Source organism: Bos javanicus, chromosome 19, assembly GCF_032452875.1.
Source record: "Bos javanicus breed banteng chromosome 19, ARS-OSU_banteng_1.0, whole genome shotgun sequence".
In the NCBI taxonomy this organism is placed as follows: Eukaryota; Metazoa; Chordata; class Mammalia; order Artiodactyla; family Bovidae; genus Bos; species Bos javanicus.
The window spans coordinates 38674270-38696101 of record NC_083886.1 but is presented as its reverse complement, the minus strand read 5'-3'; the positions used below and the strand labels follow the sequence as shown (position 1 = coordinate 38696101).

General features: G+C 38.6%; 1 protein-coding gene across 3 annotated transcripts in view; it reads right to left on the bottom strand.

The window, feature by feature from the left end:
* ZNF652 (zinc finger protein 652) overlaps positions 1-21832 on the bottom strand; it is a 66322-nt gene that overhangs the window by 11928 nt on the left and 32562 nt on the right. For 2 of the 3 annotated variants that reach the window (XM_061391446.1, XM_061391447.1), the window contains exons 2-5: positions 8876-10042; positions 5568-5715; positions 5109-5224; positions 4488-4632 (exon numbers count right to left, since the gene is read on the bottom strand). In XM_061391446.1, the coding sequence (XP_061247430.1) occupies positions 4488-4632; positions 5109-5224; positions 5568-5715; positions 8876-9781 (1315 nt within the window). In that variant the 5' untranslated portion in view covers positions 9782-10042. Of the gene's footprint in view, positions 1-4487; positions 4633-5108; positions 5225-5567; positions 5716-8875; positions 10043-13460; positions 13556-21832 lie in introns of all 3 variants that reach the window. The other variant, XM_061391449.1, reaches the window with a different exon arrangement.

Sequence of the window (21832 nt, the reverse complement as noted above, 5' to 3'; positions counted from 1 at the left end):
CTAATTGTAAGAAATAGTATTATAGTGAATCTGAAGAACACACAATATAAACGAAGAGAGAATCTGCAGGGAAGATTAAAGAGAGCAAGAATTTGGCTAGTTAGCTGTCTTCTGCACTGTTCAAAGGAAAAACTGATCTGGCCAATAAACATAACCACTCTAGTCTGCTTATGAGTATCCGTGAGCAGCATCAGAAATCTGTGTATCTATATATCTGGCCTACCATAAGATTACAGTCCTTCACGTGGATTACTGCAACAGCCATCTGACTGGTTTCAGCTTATCTATTCTTGCGCCTACCCTCCAATCAGTCCACTCTTCACACTGTGAAGCCAGAGTGAACTTCCAGACAGTTGTGTCACACTCTGCTTAAAACCATTTAAGGACTTCTGACTGTCCTCAGAATAAAGCTCAAACTTTTCTACGTGGCTTATCCTGTGATCCAATACTTGCTTATTGCTCTCAGGTATCATGTCTTATCATATTCCCTGCCTCTTCTCCTCCCCTAATTCATCAAATTCTAGCCAGTTTCATTTAGTTGTACTTACTATGCTCTCATCACCAAACCACTGTTAGGCTTTAATTGTCTATCACTATCACCCTAATCTGACAATAAGGTCTGTGAACCTAGGGACTATTTTAACCTTGTTCATTACAGTAACCCCACTGAGTAGATTCTTAACATCAATAAATAAATATTAGTTAATTCTAAGACATGCATTCCCCCCATACTGACATCTGTGAAACTGATATATACCATAACAATCGATGGCATTTCATTCTTTAATTTGCAGCATTTTCTTAGTGATATATAAACTTAGCTTTGTCATGGAACTGATGACTTCTTGAATTCAATGAAGGTTGGGACTCACCATTAAGATCATTCAATTACCTTCCTTGCCTATAATTTCCTGTCCCTGACAATCTTGTGATTATAATTTAGCAACTAATATAAATTTTATTTTAGGCAAAGTATATTCTGACCAAAGAACATAAGAGTTCTGAACCACCTATCATTCAGGCTTTTCATTGTAAATTAGCAATTTTATTAATATATCATTAAGACTATTTAGCATACACACACAAAAAGACTATTTAGCACACACACACACAAAGACTATTTAGCACAGATCAATCCCTCTGATCCTGACTGGGTACGCTGACAAATTCTGGAAGTTGAGAACAGACTCTGGGATGGTGCTTTTTGCCCTCATGATGTCCTGTGTATCCTTCCATTTTATTACTTGCTTCCTTAAATTTGTATCAGAATAACTTAAGTATGTGTTTCTGGAATCAGATTGCCTTGGACAAGTTCTTTACTCTCTAAGCCTCATCTGAAAAATGAAGATAATAATAGGTTACTGTGATAAGTTAAAAATTCGAGGAGTATTTGATCAAATTCAACAGTATTTGATACACAGTAAACATTCAATGCATTTTATTGCTACTACTATATTATTATTACCATTACTATCACTGGACTATAAGCTTTTTAAGGGCAAAAACCAGGCCTTAATTCATTCTGTATCTCTAGGTACTTAGCACTATGCCTGGTACAAGGAGAATTAGCAATTATTCTATGTTGAACTCACCCCGTGTCCACACCATCCCAGGAAACCCTGCCTGAGGGCTGGTCGCCTCCCTAGATAAGATCTGCCTCACTTCTGTTTAACTGCAAAGAAATAGCCCAATCAATGTCAGTTCCTGCAATGGCCTTAATCCCCACCAAAACACACTCTACAAGTGGTTCCAACCAGCCGTAAAAGAGCTATATTTTTTCTTCTGTAAAAGCTAACCCTTCTTGGGTCCTCTCCAAGGTACTACTGCCATCCTTATTTAATACTGATACCAACGGAACCAGAGGCCTACAGGGGTTGCATAATTCAGGTAAGGCCACACTGCTAGTGAGTGGCAGTGCCTTCCCAGTGTGAGCATCATAAACAATATTAAAAGGCAGATGACCAACCGGGGGAAGTATTTTAATACTGCTGTTAAACAAGATCCAGGGGACATAAATATATACAAAGAGCTATGATATAAAGAGCTACCACAAACAATAAGAAAAAGCCAAACACTGCAATGAAAGGATGAATACAAATAAGGCACAAGCAATTCAGAAAAGAAAATACACTGATACCCAACAAGTGTACTGAAAGAAATGTTCCATCTTACTTAGCAATTAAGTACAAATTAACACAAAAAGAAGCCATTTTTCACCTATTAATTCAAAAATTATTTTATTTACATTGGACAGGGTTGGGAAAATGAGTGCTTTCAGGCACGGCCGCTAAGAGTGTATATGGACAGCTATTTGGCAATACATACCACCAATTCTTAAAAATACACACATACCTTTGCCCTAATAATCCCATTTCCAGGAATTTATCTAAGAAAATAATCATGGATGTGTTAGCCAGAAAGTTGTTTGTCATAGTACTATTAATACTTATAACAGTAAAAAAACTTGGAAAAACCTAAATGTCCAATGGGGGACTAGTTAAATAAAATGGAGATAATGTCCTTAACAGGACCATGGTGAAGGTTATATTGATTAAATGAGATAATGTATGCAAAGTGCTTAAGATAATACTTGGCATATATGTGCATAATAAATAATGGCTATTATTACAACAAATTTATAAGGGCTATTACACAACCATTAAAATGATATTACTGTTAATGACATAATACAGTAAAATAAAAGGTTATAATAGAGCATAAAGACCCAACTTTGGTTTTATTACTATATATATATATATATATATATATATATATATAAAGTTTTTCACAGTATCTGTATATATATTAAAAAATCACAGAATTTAAAAAATACATATGCTAAAATGTTAACAGTAGTGATCTCACTGATAAAGATTATAGAGCACTGCATTTTTCATTTTTTCTAATATACTTTCATAAGTATGTACTACTACTTTTAATGAGAAGAATAAACATTTAAGTGAATATAAGTGGCTATATTCCTTTAGAAGAAACAGGAAATGTTCATTCAGGTTGCCTATTTGGTCAAAGAAGAATATGCTAAATATATAAAACTTTGTTTTTATTCAACAAATACATTAATCATGAAATGTACACTTCAGTTTCATACTCTGGACATTTAAGGGCCTGAAAACAGAAAGAAGGACAAAGGAGAAAGAAGAAAGAGGGAGAAACACAGGAGGAGAAGCGGGGGAGAAAGTCCAGGGAGGAAGCAGCACAGGGAGACAGGCAGGGAAGAGGTGGGCGCAGAGGCAGCGGCTCACACGGTGGACCCTTCCAGGCTTGCAGCAGACACTGACTGGGCGTCTACCATGTGCCAGGCGCTGTTTGTGAGTGTGAAGCAGCTTCTGCCATCAAAAGACTTACTTTCTGCTGAATAGTTTCCTGCTGAATTAACAAAAACTGTGCCCTAAAACTGACTCAGAACTGAGAGTCTATCCAAGAACCACCAGACTTTAAGGGGAGAATCTATTAAATACTCTGATATATACTGCTATCTGCTTAGGCTTCAAAGTTAGCATTACCTTTTGAAATGTAATTTACTTAAACTTCTCTCATGCTCTAGCTCTAGCTCTTCTCTTCCTCTAGCTTATTCCTTAAAATCTGAGGTGCTCTGCTCTGAAGGGGAAAGAAGCCCATCAGGCAGGCGTTCTTCCTTGGGCTTTAAATATAGAAATGGGAACTAGAGAGACCCAGACATGGGCAGAATTTCCTCACCGCTCGTAAGCAGGCTAAGCTAGATAATCTCTTGTGGTTCTTTCTAGCTCTGCTACTTTGCAGACTAATAAAACCTAGAATTCTGTGATTAGATTTTATTTAAAAGCTTGAAAAATGTTTCATACTGTTCAGTTTGTGCAAAGACATCTAATTCCAGAGCATCAAGATGAGATGGAGATACAATGCCCCAGTGTTTACACTGGGCTGTTATTCTAACCAGCTCTCTGAAGGCTGGGTGATCAAATGCTTACAAGACAATTCTATGCTATGAAGCATATACCCCTGAAAACATAAAGCAGTTAAAACATTATTTAACCTCAGTTGATGGTTATGTTCATGAAAAGTAGTGAATTTTGGTAAATCAATTCCAATCAAACTTTAAGAATACTGAGAGGGTTTTCTGCTAAAAGCAGTCAATATCCTCCATTTTTTAAAGACCTAGAATCCTTTCCTCAGAAAAATAACATATACACATACACAAAATAAGTTTCATACAATTTCAGGAGATCCTGTGCCCCAAATAAAGAGTCCATCACCTTGAAGGAACTCACAGTTAAAAGGCACTAACAATACTTTTTGAAATAAAATAAATTGATAAAAGCTTAATTTTTCAATATTATAAATTTGCACTGTTCAATATCAGATTTATGTAAAGCGGCATTTGCACTTAGGATGCAGGCTTGTGGTTTAGAATTTTAAGTAAACAGATTCACAGGTGATCATCAATAAGCGCCTGAGACACATCTGTACCTTTCTCAAGAACTCCTTACCAGTGTGTGTTTTCATGTGCTCGTCGAAGTACTGCTTCATGTTGAAGTCCTTGCCGCACCACTGGCACATGAACTGCTTGTGCCCGATGTGGATGCTCATGTGGGAGCGGAGCTGGTACTTGTACTGAAACCTTTCGTCACAGTTCTGCATTGGACACAGTGGAGACTTCTGAATGCCAGGCAGAGCAGCTTTACTTGCACCCACCCTATATAGTCTGAGATTAGCTTTATTTTTCACACTCAAAATAGAACCTGCTTGTGTCAACTGTTTGGCTCTGTCTGCTGTATTTCCCCAGCTGAGTTATTAATAAAAGGGAACATTTCTTAAATAATTATCACTGAAGTACATCCAACTTCTCTGAATTAGTGAGAAAAGTAAAATAAGTCACCACGTGTTAGTCCCAACTTTAACCTAATCTAAGAAAGTCAACGCTATGTTAAAAATGACTGCTCTTTACCCAGCAGTGAGCTAACAACACGCAGTGCTCAGCACATGGGTCTGATGCTTCTGTGGAAACGCAGTCTGCGCCTTGCACAATGCATGCCTCTCTTCCCCTGCTCACCACGTACACACACACAAGCCAGCCCCCACACCTGGGCCCGGGGGCAGCCAGGCCTTACCTCGCATCTGAAGGGCTTCTCTCCAGAGTGCTGCAGGGAGTGCACCTTGAGTGACATGCTGCGTTTGAATGACTTTCCACAGGTTTCACAGGTAAATGGCATATCTTTTGTGTGTGCTGCAACACAGAATGCACTTACACTCAGAATCAGTTCACCAAAAGGCTCAAACTGGAAAAGAGATACGTTCTACTGTAAGGACATCTTAATTTACTGCACTCTAATCTGTGAGGCTGTAACAGCAAAGGTGAAAGAATAACAATGTTGAAAAGAAAGCGCGCTTCCCTGGGTGTGGAAGACTACCATCCAGTCTGGTGATGCTTACTGAAGACATGTTGCATTCGGTTTCAACAAGTCAAAACTGATTCAAATAAGGCCATGTCTCATATGCTGCCCACTTCGAAGCATAAGACACACCAAAGAACAAGGGAAAATTATAGGTGTTAGAGAAAAGCAACTTACCAACCATATGTTTCCGTACATGAGCCATGGTATAGAATTTCTTCTCACAAATTTCACAGGAAAATTTCTTTTCTGCATATCCATGGACAATCTTGATATGTTCATGAAGGGACCAGAGTTTCTTGAACGATTTATTACAGGAAACACACTGAGCAGGATAAACAGAAATAATCTTTATTTATAGGGATTTCCAGAAAGCCTCACCTGTGGACCAGCAGCTGAAATTGGCCAAGTTGAATGGGTTGCAGTATCTTAGTTCCCTCGACCAAGGACTGAACCCAGGACATAGCGTAAAAGTCCAGAGTCCTAACCACTGGACTGCCAGGGAAGTCTCATGAAGTGGGTGTGTTTTAGATTTGTGGCACAGACCAGAATCCAAACAAATGCTATTCTTTCATGAAGTCCAGATTTCAAAGCCAACATCTTTATGTTCCATTTCCTAAGATGAATTTTTTTAGAGACACTTTGGGAGTATGAAAACAATGGCAAAAAGTAAGACAAAAAGAAATACAAAGTTCCACTAATATCAAAGAATTGACTGCTTTTATCAAATTAGTATTGTACCTTTGAAAAGAACCTTCACATTTTTTTTTTAAATATGGATTACCGTAAGCAGCTGTTTCCTACACATGGGTTACTATGTAGTTAATATGTGTTTACCAGAGAATACAATCTAATTTTAAATTAACATAAAAGCAAGATAAAGCATACGTGAATGGTTATAGATCTACAGAAGAATAACAATATTTTTGTAGCTTAGCGAACATATTCAGAGTCTTCATTAATACAAACTACTTATATTTTACTATATTTTCCTAATTTTCTCTATTAAACATTTCCCTCTGGCAGAATTTAACATAACCCCTCAGCTGCTGGTATCCTCCCTTTTCCTGAGGAGCTCAGATCCAGATCTCGCGGAGGCATCTGTAGGAGACACAGGCAATCCACCTACTGCCCTCTATTATGCATCATTACTAGTCTAGGATATCATAACATGTATCAACATAAAATACTTCTGGTTAAAAACAGTATTATGATGTTCTAGGTAACCATCAGACTCTGTAATACATAAGGGAAAAACTTGTTACTTGCTGAAAAATTTAATAAAGATCTCTGAACACACTGTCACTTCAGGAAATGAGGACCAAGAAGAGTCACAAAGATATCTGGCTGGATACTGCTGGAGGAAAGGATAGACAAACCCTACAAGCCATTCATTCTGTAGAGCAGTTTTAATTTTTACTTGTTATTAGGTCATCAGGATTAGAAATGCAAAAAGAGTTCATTCAGCAGAATCCACAAAACTTAAATTATAAGTTTAAATGAAATCACGGTGAGGAACAGTGAATACAGTCACACAAAAAAAGGATTTATTAAATGTTTTCTTTTCTGCATTTCTTCTTCTTGTTTAGTCGCTAAGTTGTGTCTGACTCTTTGGGACCCCATGGACTGCAGCCTGCCAGGCTCCTCTGTCCGTGGGATTTTCCAGGCAAGAGTACTGGAGTGGATTGCCACTTCCTCCTCTAGAGGACCTTCCTGACCCGGGGATTGAATCCGCATCTCCTGCACTGGCAGGCACTGGCATGCCAATTTTTAACCAGCAGAGCTACCAAGAAAGCCCCTTCTGTACTTAATGAAGTAAATTTAAAAGAAAAAAAAAAAAAAAAAAGCAACTACACAAAGATCAAGATCAAGAGACACCTTTTCAGCAACGGATCATTACAGAGCTAAGTCTGACCCCTAGGGTGCAGCACCGCATCGCACTCCCTCTGGCCTGAACTGCCACAACCAATTGAGAACCAAGCCCGGCACCAGCAGTTACTGAGTGACAGGCGCCACGATTCAGTCTTCTTTTATTTACCAAGCACATCAGAGGTCAAGTCACAACTGATGGATCAAAACGCAGTGAATTTCTAGCAAATGTAATTTATATATATATTTATTTTTAATTTTATTTATTTATTTTTGGCAGTGCCGGTCTTTGTTGCTGCGTGGGCTTTTCTCTAGCTGTGGAGAACAGGGGCTGCTCTCTAGTCGCAGTCAGTGCTCAGGCTTCTCACTATGGTGGCTTCTCTTGTTGCAAAGCACGGGCTCTCGGGCACAAGGGTTTCAGCAGTTGCAGCACATGGGCTTAAGAGTTGTGACTCTGGGGCTCTAGAGCACAGGCTCAATTGTTGTGGCACACAGGATTAGCTCTGGCATGTGGGATCTTCCTGGATCAGGGATCAAACCCATGTCTCCTGCATTGGCAGGCAGATTCTCTACTACTGAGCCAGTGGGGAAGCCCCTAATTTATATTTTTAAAAAATCTCTTTAAAGTAATGATTTCAGTTGTTGATTAAAAACAAGAAATAAAAATGAAAAATAAGGAACATTCCAAATCAGGACTACTCCAAGAAACACACTGAAACCAAACGGTTTCATCTTCTACAAGCAGTTCAGCTTAAGTATGGTACAAGACATTTCTATTTTACATATCTTTTAGAGACATTAATAGACTTACCTTTTATGAATGAAAATTCACATTCATAAATATGCACTTACATGTGCAAACCAACACAGCTCAACATAATATAGTTTACACAACATAATTAGCACACCTCTTAACCTATCACAATGTAGTCCTTTCAAGACACCAACCTGGTTTGAATACCGTGTTTTGTTACTTTAGTACTACACAGTAGCATTATATAAGCCTACCACCAGGTAGGCAATATTTTCAATTAGCTCAGCCTCCTTTAAAGTTTGTATATTCCCATGAGCTTAGCCTCTTGACACATTTAGTGCTGTCATCTCTCCACTGGTTTAGAAGCAAACTCACTCCTGGAGATCTTCCATTTCCACCAGTCTGAGTCATTATGGTTTTTGTCCCCAACAGCTGTACTAGAACCTGGCATCCTTTCAAACCTTAGAAAAGGACCTCTCTCTACTCCTGACTTTTACTTGGTATCTCCCACCTTGACAGCGAAGACACGAGAATGAACTATATTACATGTCTTACAAGAGTAAATCTCAGTGCCAAGTCAGTGTTGACTATACCTCCTTGTCAATCACCTATAATAGATTCCCTTTTCCAATGGACCTGGGTTCCCACTAGTCCAGCGTCAGTTAAATTTATGCTTTTGAAAGAAAATGTTAAGCCTGGTTTTGAAAATACCAAAGCAGGGGCTTAAAAAAAAAAAAAGATACATTGGTGAAAACTGTCCCTTCAGCCTCTACTGTATTTATTTTCTTGGGCAGATACCAGGTGAGTCTGAAACAGCCAGGTTCTATCCTGGAAAGTTTGCCCTCTTGGTGATAAGACCTACCTGAATATTTTTTTCACAGTCTGTTTGCTGGTGAAGGGACAGCTCACTTTCCAGGACAAACTTCTTGCCACACTTATCACAAATCTGCATGCGCCTATGAGTAACGTTCATGTGCTTCTCCAGGTACCAGCGAGTATTAAACACCCTGGGGCACTTCTCACAGGTCAGAGTCTCTTTCTCTTCACACTTAGCTTTCTGGACTGCTGCTTTGGGCTCCTTTGTGGCCCGCTTCTTACGCTTAGGTGGCTCTACACTCTTCCTACGACCTCTTGTAGCTCTGGGAGTAGGGGAAGTGGCAGCTGCGGCAACAGAGGCAGCTCTCCTCGTTCTCCTCTGTGTGACGCTGACCTTCTCCACCGTCTTCTCCTTTTTCTTCTGCCTTTCGTTCTCTCCATAGTCATTGCTGTCATCCGTGGCCTCTTCCTCACTCTCTTCCTCTTCCTCCTCACTGCTTGTCTTAAGAACAGGAGTCTCTTTGGACTGAGAAGAGACACCCTTTTCCCCTTTAGACACATTTAACGTTTGATTATTAAGGTTTACCTCCACTATGATCTGCTCCCTTTTGTAGGAGACTTCCTCCTCCTCCTCTTCCTCTTCTGTGTCATCAGAATTCTCTCGGTCTTCTTTAACACCGTGCACGTCAGACACTGCTCTTGTCTCCCTGAAATACGGCTGCTCCTCTGTTTCATGGAGATGTGGCTTGCTCATCTTGGTGTCCACTAACACAGAATAAGGACTTCCTGATTCCCTTTTGTACACTTTGGTGGACAGGTCGAGTTCTTGGTTGGCACCATGATAAAAGGAAGATGGCACTTGACCGCGGCGGCTATCTTCTTGTGCCATTCCTGCTCCGTGCACAGCACGGTTTTCAGCCAGCTCCTGACAAGAGCTGGCTGTGTGGCTCATTAGTAAGTGGCCTAATTTATTAAGCAGTTCAGACTATAGAGAATAGGTTTAAAACAGGATAATCATTAAGACTCAAATCTTTTTCCATCCATGAAGAATCACTCAAACGGGGGGGAAAAAGGTATTCCTGGAACCTCTGTGCAATTCTTCCAGTGTGTTGCAGCACCAATGCATAAGTCAAAAGGTTTGGTATTATGGCAAGAGCAGAGCACTAGTGATTTTCCTTTTGCAGAGAGCTGCAAGTGACTTGGAGCATCCTATCTGCAAAGAAAAGCAAAGAGAAAAAAGATCAGATATCTCTTATTTCCTTCTTATAGCAGGCACTGACATCATACAACAAACATATCTTAAATGATTAAACTCTTTATATATACAATTCTTTATCCGCTCAAATGGTTCAGTGTGGGCCATCATTTTACTGCATTACATGAATTCAACAAACATGTGTTAGAATGTAAATTCTAAGACAGCAGGAGTCATTATCTGTCCCATTCACTGAGATATCCTTAGAGCTTAGTACAGTGACTACCAGCACTTAGCTGGTATTCATTACATACTTAATGATGCTTAGTGAACATCTGTTTTTGGATAGCAGTCATTCTCCTAGACATACTGACATGGCAGAATATATGGTCCATGTCCACAAGGAGTTTACAGTCTAGATACACAGTATGTGAGGTCCATGAAACACACAAGAACCTCACGTTGGCTGGCTCTCTTTTCAACATCAGACACCACCATCCACCACAGTGAGAGCTTAAGGAACAAATGAAGTAGTGGTCTAGGCACTGTGGACCCAAAAAATAAAGCAGCTAACTGACATAACAATAGAAGAGAGAGAGAGAGAGATCCCTGGCCTTAAATAATTTATAATCTAGTTATACATATCATTGTTTTCAGGTTTATTAGAATAATTTCAAAGTTGCTAGGTATTTTTAAGTTTGTTCTATGCATAGCTCTCTAGATTCACTCAATAACCAGATTATTTTCATGTGTCAGCTGCACAGAAGTCTAAATTCTAAGAAACAGTAGCCATAAAGCTGATATGGTTCCAGGAAAAATAAAATCATCCATTAAAAAAAAAAAAAAGATGAGAAGGGTGCATAATTTGCTTTGTGACATACTTCACATTGCTGTTTAGCCAACCACTTAAACTTCTGAGTCACATAACTATTACTACAGGCAAATACCCCGTCTAACAAAAGGAAGGAAACTAGTCCTTACTGAATAGCTGCTATGTGCACAGACATGGTAAAGGTGCTCATTATTTGTTATTTCTATTTAATACCCACTATGAAACTTTGCGGTTGAGTTTTAAACTTATTTTAAATCTTTCATCAAAGTAATCACTAATAAAAAAAGCATCCGCAGTTTTACAAATCAAATATACTGCAAGGCTTATAATAAAAGCAGCCATCCTCTGCCATCCCATCTGAGTCCTTTACCTGAGACAAAAGTGTTTCTTTTAGCTGCTCCTCTTCCCTTTCCCCTTGTATTTACTTTTATATTTCTAAACAATGTGGTTATATTTCTTTTCTTTTTCTTTTTTTTGGCTGTGCCACATGGCATGTAGAGTCTCAGATCTCCCATCAGGGGTTGAGACCGGGCCCCTGACAGTAGAAGCGTAGAGTCTTAACTATCAGACCACCAGGGAAATCCCTGTGATGATATTTCTATTTCTTGACTTTTTTCCCCCCAATTTGACACTACCACTTATCTTCCACTATAGTTTTCTTACCTTATTGCTCTCAACTCTCCTTTCATCCTCCTAATATAGCTGTGTCACTTTTTTGTAAGGTATTTATTGCTTACATTATTATGACCATAATAAGTAATTCACAACTATTTCTATCATTCCTCTGCTACTGTCTCTCTTCCATTTTCTAAACAATTATTTTAGGGAATTCGCTGGTGGTCCAGTGGTTAGGAGGCTGTGCTTTCACTGTCAAGGGCCCGGATTCAATCCCTGGTTGGGGAACTAAGATTCCACAGCCGTGTGGCATGGCCAAATAAATTAATTAATTAACTTAAAAAAATGTATTTTACTTTCATTTTAGTAAAATTTCAGAAAGGAGCAGTGATAAATGCCACTGTGCTTTACTTGACATCTTTATATATATATATATATATATATATATATATATATATATTTCTTTGTATTTATAAAAGAGGAAATTATGCCTATGAGAGGTTAAATAATTTGTCTAAGATCACAAATCTGTTAAATGACAGAAGCAATATTTGACCCCAGGCCTGACTCCAAAGCTTTATTTCTACTATAACAGATGACATTCCAAAATAATTTAAACTCAACTCTTCCTGTAACCATATTGCTTTTTAATCAGTTTTATACTTTGTATTTTAAGTAGGAAAATCACAGTAGCTTTATTTTGTATTGCCCAAACTTCTGAAATAATGTAAACTACTACAAGGACCAGTAAATAAAACGGACCCACATTAATTATCTCAAATTAAGCAAGGGAAGAGAGACAGTAAAATTCAATTAACCAGCAAAAAATAGGAACGGAACAAAATCATGAAGGAAAATAAATGAAAGGATATCCTCTATGGCAGTCAGTCATTCATGTGCTCTTCCCAAATATCCTGGCCCTCAGCCTTCTGGATGCACGACAGGCCTGCACTTTCTGCCTCTGCCCCTCCCCAGGAGTCGGGTGGGGCCGCAGGGCTACTTTCGGCCAGTACAGTCGAGTGGCAGTGACACGTGAAGAGCAATGTGAGACCCTCCAGGCCTCTCCTCCACTGTGACAGCGACCAGCAACCCTCAAAGTGACGACTGCTTGGCTGCTGTCAACCTAGGACCCTGAGTAACACAATGACCCACAGGATATGCACAATGCAGCAATCATTAGAATTCTTTTGTATTTTATTTAACTTGAGGGAGAACATGTTTTCAAAGCCACTGAGATCTTGTGTTGTATATTACTGCAGCATAACCTGGGTCTCTCCTAGCTGATACAGGTGGAATCCACAAGTGTGGTACTGTCTCATCAAAAAACCTAAAGTATATGGTGAAGGCTAAGGAGTTAGGGAGAAGGAGGTAAGGAAAAACTTATCAGAGGCTAAAAGGATAGCAGCTCATAGTGTACAGTGGTGAAGAGAGCTAATATGCCTTGAGAATTTATAGCTCTAGTGGGAAAATGGACCATTAAGAGATTGTGTTGGTTACTGCTGGCTGTATTTAACAAATAATTGGATGAATTCAGAAAAGAATCAGTTTCCAGCGATTTGTGGGGTCAGAAGAGTCAAGTGCTTAACCCAAAACTGAGAAGGTCTCTGAGCTACAAATGCTGATCAGAGTTCAGTCTTGAGGCAAAAATCAAATCAAAGATTTGGCCTTTACAACCACTGATAAAACTTCCCAATTGCTTAAGGTACTGCTGAATAAAACAGCTTTTCTAAAAAAATACTAAAGAGGGGTTCTCTCATCAAAACAGCCTCTTAGTCTGTTTTGTTACTAAGCATGTTGCTTTGATGTGAATTAGTTCAAATGCTATTAGTAAATAAGGAAATGATGTCAATATAACACAGAAGTTAAGTTGGTTTATATGCATTTTTCTCTTGTTGGTAGTAACCAGGCAAAAGCTTTCCCAAATTTAAAAGAAAGCCTTAACAATATATGAAAACAATAAGAAAAAAGCTAAACATCCCACTTATGTACCTTTCTTTAATGCAAGTCGTGGCTGATTCAGTTGCTTCATGAACCTGCATTTTCCACTTTATATCTGGTGAAGCTGAGGATATATGTTTCTCCTCCTGTGTTTAAAGAGGAAAGTTTTTGACTGCTGAATCATATACCACACCACAGATCAAATTTTTACTATAATGAAATTAGTTTCTATTATAAGTGAATGTCTTGAAGACCCCAAAGTCTCAGAGGAAGAAACAAGCATTCCGGAGACTGAGTCTGTAAAGCTTCAGCCATCTGATGCTGACTGCATATGCCAGTGGAGATTTAATATGCTATTGTTTTTAATTATTTTGTTTTTATTAGTGCACTGGCTACAGTGGTCCACAGATTTTGAGTCTGCACAATCCTATTTTTTCCTATAAGCCCTGTTTATTTTAGTGCGCAATTTTGCAGAATTCAGGAAAGCATATATGGCATTATAGCAGAAATACCTGTACTCAAAATTCAGTCAAGAAAGAAGTATGAGACCAATAAGGCAGAGCCACACAACAAATCTATGAAGTATGGTTAGAAAAATTATGGATGTGGCTAGGGCACATGGAGCTGACTGGAAACAAATAAGTAAAAAGCCAACTAAGTTTTTGAGGGTTATACTGCTAAAAGAACCACCAGCCTACACTTGGGAGGCTGTGACTATTCAAGACTTTTTCTTTTTGGCCACACCATGTGGCATGTAGAATTTCCCTGACCAGGGGATCAAACCCATGCCCTCCTCAGTGGAAGTGGAATCTTAACCACTGGACCACCAGGGAAGTACTCAAGACTTCCAAAAAATGATCTTTGGGTTCCCAAGCATCCATGGCAGGAAGTGGATTAAAAAAGCTGTTCATCCCCTTTAGGGGGAATATTCCTCATTGTCCATTTGGAATACAGCCAAGGAACACAACAGGAAAAAAGGAGGAGGCTCAAGGAGATTAAGCCAGGGAGCAAAGAAAGAGCAGACAATTGAGTTAAGGAGCAAACTCGGGATCTTGTCAAGAACATTCACCATCCCTGGAGGGGTCCCTTCAATGACTGCTCAGAGGGACTGCCGTATTTGCTGTATGTCTCCTGTCCTTCCCCTTTTCAAATGGGAGGTTTTTTTTTTTTTTTTTTTTATCATCCTGCCACTAGTCACCACTGTACATTGTTTGTGAGGGCAGCCAATCATTTGTCAATTTTTTCCTTAAGTCTATGGATCAAAAAGAGCAACATTTGGGCCCATCATCTCCTCACAAACAGACCACCAGGATCACATCCTTGCATATCTGCTCAGAGATCCTGGACTTCAAGCTTAATGCCATGATTGGATAGGAACTTAGGGTTTTCTACCTGGGGATGAAGTGAGTATATTTTTCCTGTGTGAGAGAGTAGATCAACTATTAATCAAATATTTTCAGCTGTCTGCCTGGCATAGGTATGATATGTTTCCTGGCCTCACCTAGTTACATGGGACCATCATGTTGTGAAATAAGCAATGTGAGTCACTTCTGAGCTAATGAGAGACCCTCTGGACTTCATTTCCCTCTTAGCATGATGACCAGTAGAGTACAAAAAGGTGGCTGGTTGTTCCATCAGCCTGGATCACTGAGTGACACAAGCAGAGCTCCCCTGCTGATCTATCATGGCCACGAAGTGAGAAAAAAAATTCCTTCATTGTTTTAGTGAACCAGATTGGGACATGGTTTGTTACTGGAACACAACAGCTAATGCAGTTTTTTATGAATATATATACATACATCAATGGTTTCAGTCTTAAGCTAAACAGAATTGCTAGGTGAAAGTTAAAAAATCAGAAAGATAATGAGATCAATTTTCTACTTAATAAGTTAGAAAATAAGACTTTTCCTTTTTTAAAAAAAATTAGACTTAAAGGGCTTTATTCTATTTTTTTGTGGGGGTGATGCTGCATGGCTTGTGGAATCGTAGCTTCCTGAGCAGGGATTGAACCTGGGCCCTGGAAGTAAAAGCACCAAATCTTAACCACTGGACACCAGGGAATACCTCTCCCCTCCTGTTTTTTTGCTTTATTCTATTTTTAACGACATACGCATATATGGGACCTTCTCTGGTGGCTGCAGTACAAGAGATACAGGTTAGATCCCTGGGTCAGGAAGATGCCCTGGAGAAGGAAATGGCAACCCACTCCAGCTTTCTGCTAACATTTTACTTTCTTCATTTGATTTTGGCACCTTTTCCCTTGTCTGAGTTTTGATGATAATCTTCCTGTATTTTCTTTCCAGAAAACTTAAAAATATCTCTTAAGGGCACAACTGAGTAACTTTTAAAAAACCAAAACCACATTAGGGAAATTAAAACCTTCCATGTTCCATTATCCAACTCTTCATGTGTAACTGAGGATATAGTTCTATCCTTACTTATAGAGTAAGAGCTCTAACTTACCTATTACAAATCATCTTAACTTAGTTTTTAAGAAAACTAAGTGAATATATTGAGCTCTAAGAAACTAAAGACAGACAGAAGAGGCAAATGAGAAGTAACTTTCACTGATATTTAAAGCTGTTCTATAGTATTAAAACAACATAAGTCCATCAGTTCTTAAAGATAATTTTCTCAAGTGTCATTAAAATAAATTCCAAAATAAAGTCAGTCATTCTTTAGTGTTCTGTTATAATTAATGTATATAACTTGGGGGGAAATGTAGTATGTATGTCAGGGGTACACAAGCTGAGAAGCAGTCAGTCCTGGTACTCTATAAGTTGGACCAGCTATTGGCAAGAAAATACAATTTTTTAAAAAAAGTTAGAAAATATGTCAGCATATATATAGATAGTAAAGTACAGCCTCCAGAATGTGCTTTTTTCAATGCCATTTCCCCCCAAGTGGACTACAAAATAAGTTTATGCAGTCCTCAAGGGTGTTTATTTGAATTTAGTTTTAAAAGGAAAACAATTAATTTTGTTCCCTGAGAATTTTAAGTTAATTTCAACAAATTTAACTTTTTTTTTTCCTACTAAAATATGTACCTGTGCATTCCCCTTGTATGTTAAAAAGATTCTATTTGGGATGAGTCTTTTCAAGTTGAAAAGGCAATCTTGTAAGGTATATCAATCTGGTACTTCTGTTTACTCTACTTCCTTCAGAGCCGTGGCCCCTGACCTGTTTCCAAAGCTCAAACCACCCATGTGCTGCCAGATCCTGGTCCTGCCAAACGGAGAGGTTTCTAAAGCATACAACTACCTACAAGGCTCAGGCCAAAACTAAAACCATCAAGAAATGGAAAGGAAAAAGGAGGGAGAGATAAATAGGTATCAGCAAAGTTCTTTCGAAAAATAATCCATTAGGAAGAATGGATAAGATGGGTTTGTGATAGCAAGGGTCTGATGTTTTAGTCAAAGCTTTCTTGCTTTTGCTTAAGGCTATTCATTTCTTTCTTACTGGGAAAGTATGTTAGGGACACTTTATCAAATAACAATTAATCTCAAAGTCTTTGGATGGTCAAGTAATTATTTAAAACCACTAACTATATGTTTAATATGAATTTAAAAAGTAGAAATCTGAAAGTTTGGAAGATAAATTGCTTTCAGGTGCTAAAATCAGGAAAGTTCTGTGAAGGATAGTACATTTCAGGAAAACCTGAAAGGCGGGCAGGTTTCAGAATGGCAGAAATGAAGGCAGAAGTAATAATTTGTAGCACAGGGAAATAAGAATGGGCTAACAGTGAGGTACACTCCTGAACAAGAGACAGTATAAGTTGTTTAGTTTTATTAGAATACAGAGCTTGAGCAACAGAGAGATGGCAAGATAGGTGAGTTACTACCATATAGTGACAAACCTTAAACCCTGGGCTGAAGAGTTTGTAGTTAATATGGATGACAAGATAGAGCAAAGGTTTTCCAAGAAGGAACTAATATAATTAGAGACATGTTTTAGGGGTCAAATTATATCATAACAAACAATTGTAGACCTATATTTAAGTATGTCTTATATATATATATGTGCTGTGCTTAGTTGCTCAGTTGTGTCTGACTCTTTGAGACGCCATGGACTGCAGCCTGCCAGGCTCCTCTGTCCATGGGCATTCTCCAGGCAAAAGTACTGGAGTAGGTTGCCATGGCCTCCTCCAGAGGATCTTTCCAATCCAGGGATCGAACCCAGGTCTCCCACATTGCAGGTGGATTCTTTACCATCTGAGCCACCAGGGAAGCCCAAGAATACTGGAGTGGGAAGCCCTATCCCTTCTCCAGGGAAACTTCCCAACCCAGGAATCAAACCAGAGCTTCCTGCATTGTAGGAGGATTCTTTATCAGCTGAGCTAACCGGGAAGCCCAACATATACATGGTAAAACAAATATACAATTAAGCAAAATAGAATAAATTTAAAATATGTAAGTAAATTGAAGTAGAAAAAAACTAAAGTAGGAAAATAAGAAAATACCAGGAATTAGGATAAAAACAAAATGAAAACACAATTTTATTCTAAATACTATATTAATACAGACTAAAATTTACAATATCCAAATGGCAACTTTAAAGAGTTCTTTACAAGAATGCATTCTTTATCAAATAATTAACTCCCTACTTAGTGACTGAGTTTAAGACTCATGTTCACACTAAAATCTTTATATATATATTATATATATATAAAATACAGTAGGTTCTACTTTCAGTAGGCCTAAAATAAGTGATATCTTACCATGTCCTGTTTTTTCCTTAAAAATCATCTGTGAAAGCAGCCACTATGAAAAACAGTATGGTGATTCCTCAAATTAAATTAAAAATAGAACTACCTTTGATCTAGCAATTCTACTCCTGGGTAATTATCTGAAGAAAATGCTTATGTTCATTGTAGTATTATTTGCAATAGTCAAGAAAAGGAAGCAACCCAAGGCATCGATATATGAATGGATAAAGAAGATACAGTGTGCACACACACACACACACACATACACACACACACAGGAATATTACTCAGCCATGAAAAAGAATGGGCTTCCCTGGTGGCTCAGTGGTAAAGCATCTACCTGCTAATGCAGGAGATGCGAGTTCAATTCCTGGGTTGGGAAGGTGCTCTGGAGGAGGAAATAGCAACCCACTCCAGTATTCTTGCCTGGGGAATCCCATGGACAGAGAGGAGCCTGGCGGGTTACAGTTTATGGGGTCACAAAAGAGTTGGACATGACTTAGCAACTAAACAACAAGAACAATGAAAAAGAATGAGATCTCGCCATTTGCAACAGTATGGATGGATCTAGAGGATACTATGCTAAGTAAAATAAGTCAGACAGATACTATGACTTCCCTTATATGTGGAATCTAAAAAACAAAACAAGTGAACAAACATAGCAAAACAGAATCAGAGTCACAGATACAGAAAACAAAAAGGTGGTTACCAGAGGGGTGGAGAATGGGGGGAGAACAAACTATCCCCCCATTAAGGTGAGGAAGATTAAGAGGCACAGACTATCACTTACAAAATAAATGAATCATGAGTATACAATGTATAGTGTAGGGAGTATAGTCAATAATTATGTAATATCTTTGGTGACATATTTATAACTAGACTTATCCCGGTGAAATTCACAGAAGTACTGAATCACTATGTTGCGTACCAGGAACTAACATAATGTTTTAGATCAATTATAGGTCAAAACCAAACAAACACACTCACAGAAAATAGGATCAGATTTGTGGTTACCAGAGGCAGGGCATGGGAGGAGGGGGAACTGGATAAGGTGGTCAAAAAGCATAAACTTCCAGTTATAACTCAGTTAAGCAACATACAATATGATTAATATAATTAACACTTCCATACATTATACACGAAAGTTGCTGAGAGTAAATCCTAAGAGCTCTCATCACAAGGAATTTTTTTCTATTTCTTTCATTTTGTGCTTATGCGAGATGATGGATATTCACTAAACTTATGGTAATCATTTCATGATATATATATGTCAAGTCATTATGCTGCACACCTTAAACTTATACAGTGCTGTGTGTCAATTACATGTCTATAAAACTGGGGGGAAACAAATCTTTAGAAATCTTTCAGTATACAGTTGGCGCCCCCTATCTAGGGGTTCCACATCCAGAGACTCAACCAACCTCACATTAAAAATATATATATTTGAAGGCGAGGGTGGGATGATTTGAGAAATAGCGCTGAAACATGTTTATTACCATATGTGAAATAGATCACCAGTCCAGGTTCGATGCATGAGACAGGGCGCTCAGGGCCTGTGCACTGGGATGACCCTGAGGGATGGGATGGGGAGGGAGCTGGGATAGGGGTTCAGGATCGGGGACACATGTACAGCCATGGCTGATTCATGTCAGTGTATGGCAAAAACCACTACAATATTGTAATCAGCCTCCAATTAAAATAAATTAATTAAAAAAATTTTTTTAATTGCAGAAAGTTCCAAAAAGCAAAACTTGAACTTGCAGCACCCAAGCAACTATTACACAGCATTTACACTGTATACCTAGTACAAGTAATATAAGTACTTAGAGATACCTACAGGAGGATGTGCACAGGCTATATAAATACTATATACCATTACATACAAGGAAGCATCCTTGGATGTTGGTATCATGGGAGTTCTGGAATCAATCCCTCATGGATACTGAAGGATGACTTTACCTTGTGGTATACACCAGAGGTCTGAACTACTTAAGATGATAAACTGCTACATAATTTTAATTAGTAAGAATCATTTAGACCCCTCTCTCCTTGCTCTTTTATATAAAACAAAGCCATATTATTATGGTAAAGAATGCATGATCAAACAGCCTTAATGATGGGACTGATAACCAGGGTTCATTTTTAACCTAAATTTTGGTATTGTCAACCCTTAAATTTTACTAATCTATGTCTCAATCTGCTAATCTGGAAGACGGGAGTTAAGAAAACAAACTGCAAAACTTGATAAATTCTATTCTCTGATCTATGAAACATATACGGTAGTCGAGATAATTATACACATTTACATACTTTACATATTATATAAAGCACATTTATCATACATTTGTTAAACATTAACTAAGTGCCTACTTTCTAAAAGTGCTCGCAAAATTGATCTGGGTTACACAAGAAAAGCTACCAACACCAACACTTTACAACAAACTTAAAGGCAACTTTACAACAAACAAAACCTCAAATGATATATATCACTGAACCATACTTTAGATAAACGTCCTAAAGTGTTCTCACATGCCTATATTGTATATAGTTGAAAAATGTAACTAATTTTAATGCTGTCTTATTTAACAAAATTTAATATGTCAAATAATTATTTTTAAGCAGTCCATTTAATCCATCAACTGTTAAAGATGAAATTGAGAAATGTCTGTCACCTTCAATTTTAAACAAACCTTCTGTAAAAATAAAATTTCACTGTGGTTTCTTACATATGCATTTAAATGAGACTGTCACTGTGTTCCTTGGTAATATGCAAGTGAAGCTAGTGGAAGAGGACAGGGGAGAGGTACTCTTCCTAGGTACTACCTGATTACCTTCAAGCATCAACAGTCTCCACATTTCCATATAAGACAATAAAAACTAAAGTGCATTACTCATTACACTGTCAGCTTAAGCAACCTTCAGTTCAGTTCAATTCAGTCGCTCAGTTGTGTCCAACTCTTTCCGACCCCATGAATCAAAGCACGCCAGGCCTCCCTGTCCATCACCAACTCCCAGAGTTCACTCAGACTCACATCCATCGAGTTGGTGATGCCATCCAGCCATCTCATCCTCTGTCATCCCCTTCTCCTCCTGCCCCCAATCCCCCACAACATCAGAGTCTTTTCCAATGAGTCAACTCTTCGCATGAGGTGGCCAAAGTATTGGAGTTTCAGCTTCAGCATCATTCCTTCCAAAGAACACCCAAGGCTGATCTCCTTTAGAATGGACTGGTTGGGTCTCCTTGCAGTCCAAGGGACCCTCAAGAGTCTTCTCCAACACCACAGTTCAAAAGCATCAATTCTTCGGTACTCAGCTTTCTTCACAGTCCAACTCTCACATCCATACATGACCTTAACTTTCACCAATAACTCTCTGCTGCTACTGCTAAGGCGCTTCAGTCGTGTCCAACTCTGTGCAACCCCAAAGACGGCAGCCCACCAGGCTCCCCGGTCCTTGGGATTCTCCAGGTAAGAACACTGGAGTGGGTTGCCATTTCTTCTCTAGTGCATGAAAGTAAAAAGTGAAAGTGAAGTTGCTCAGTCGTGTCCGACTCTTAGCGACCCCATGGACTGAAGAAGCCTACCAGGCTCCTCCATTTATGGGATTTTCCAGGCAAGAGTACTGGAGTGAGGTGCCATTGCCTTCTCTGAATTCTCAGTCTAGCTTTGACCAAAGATTGTTTTATGGAACAGTTATTGCATTTAATGTACTAGCCTAT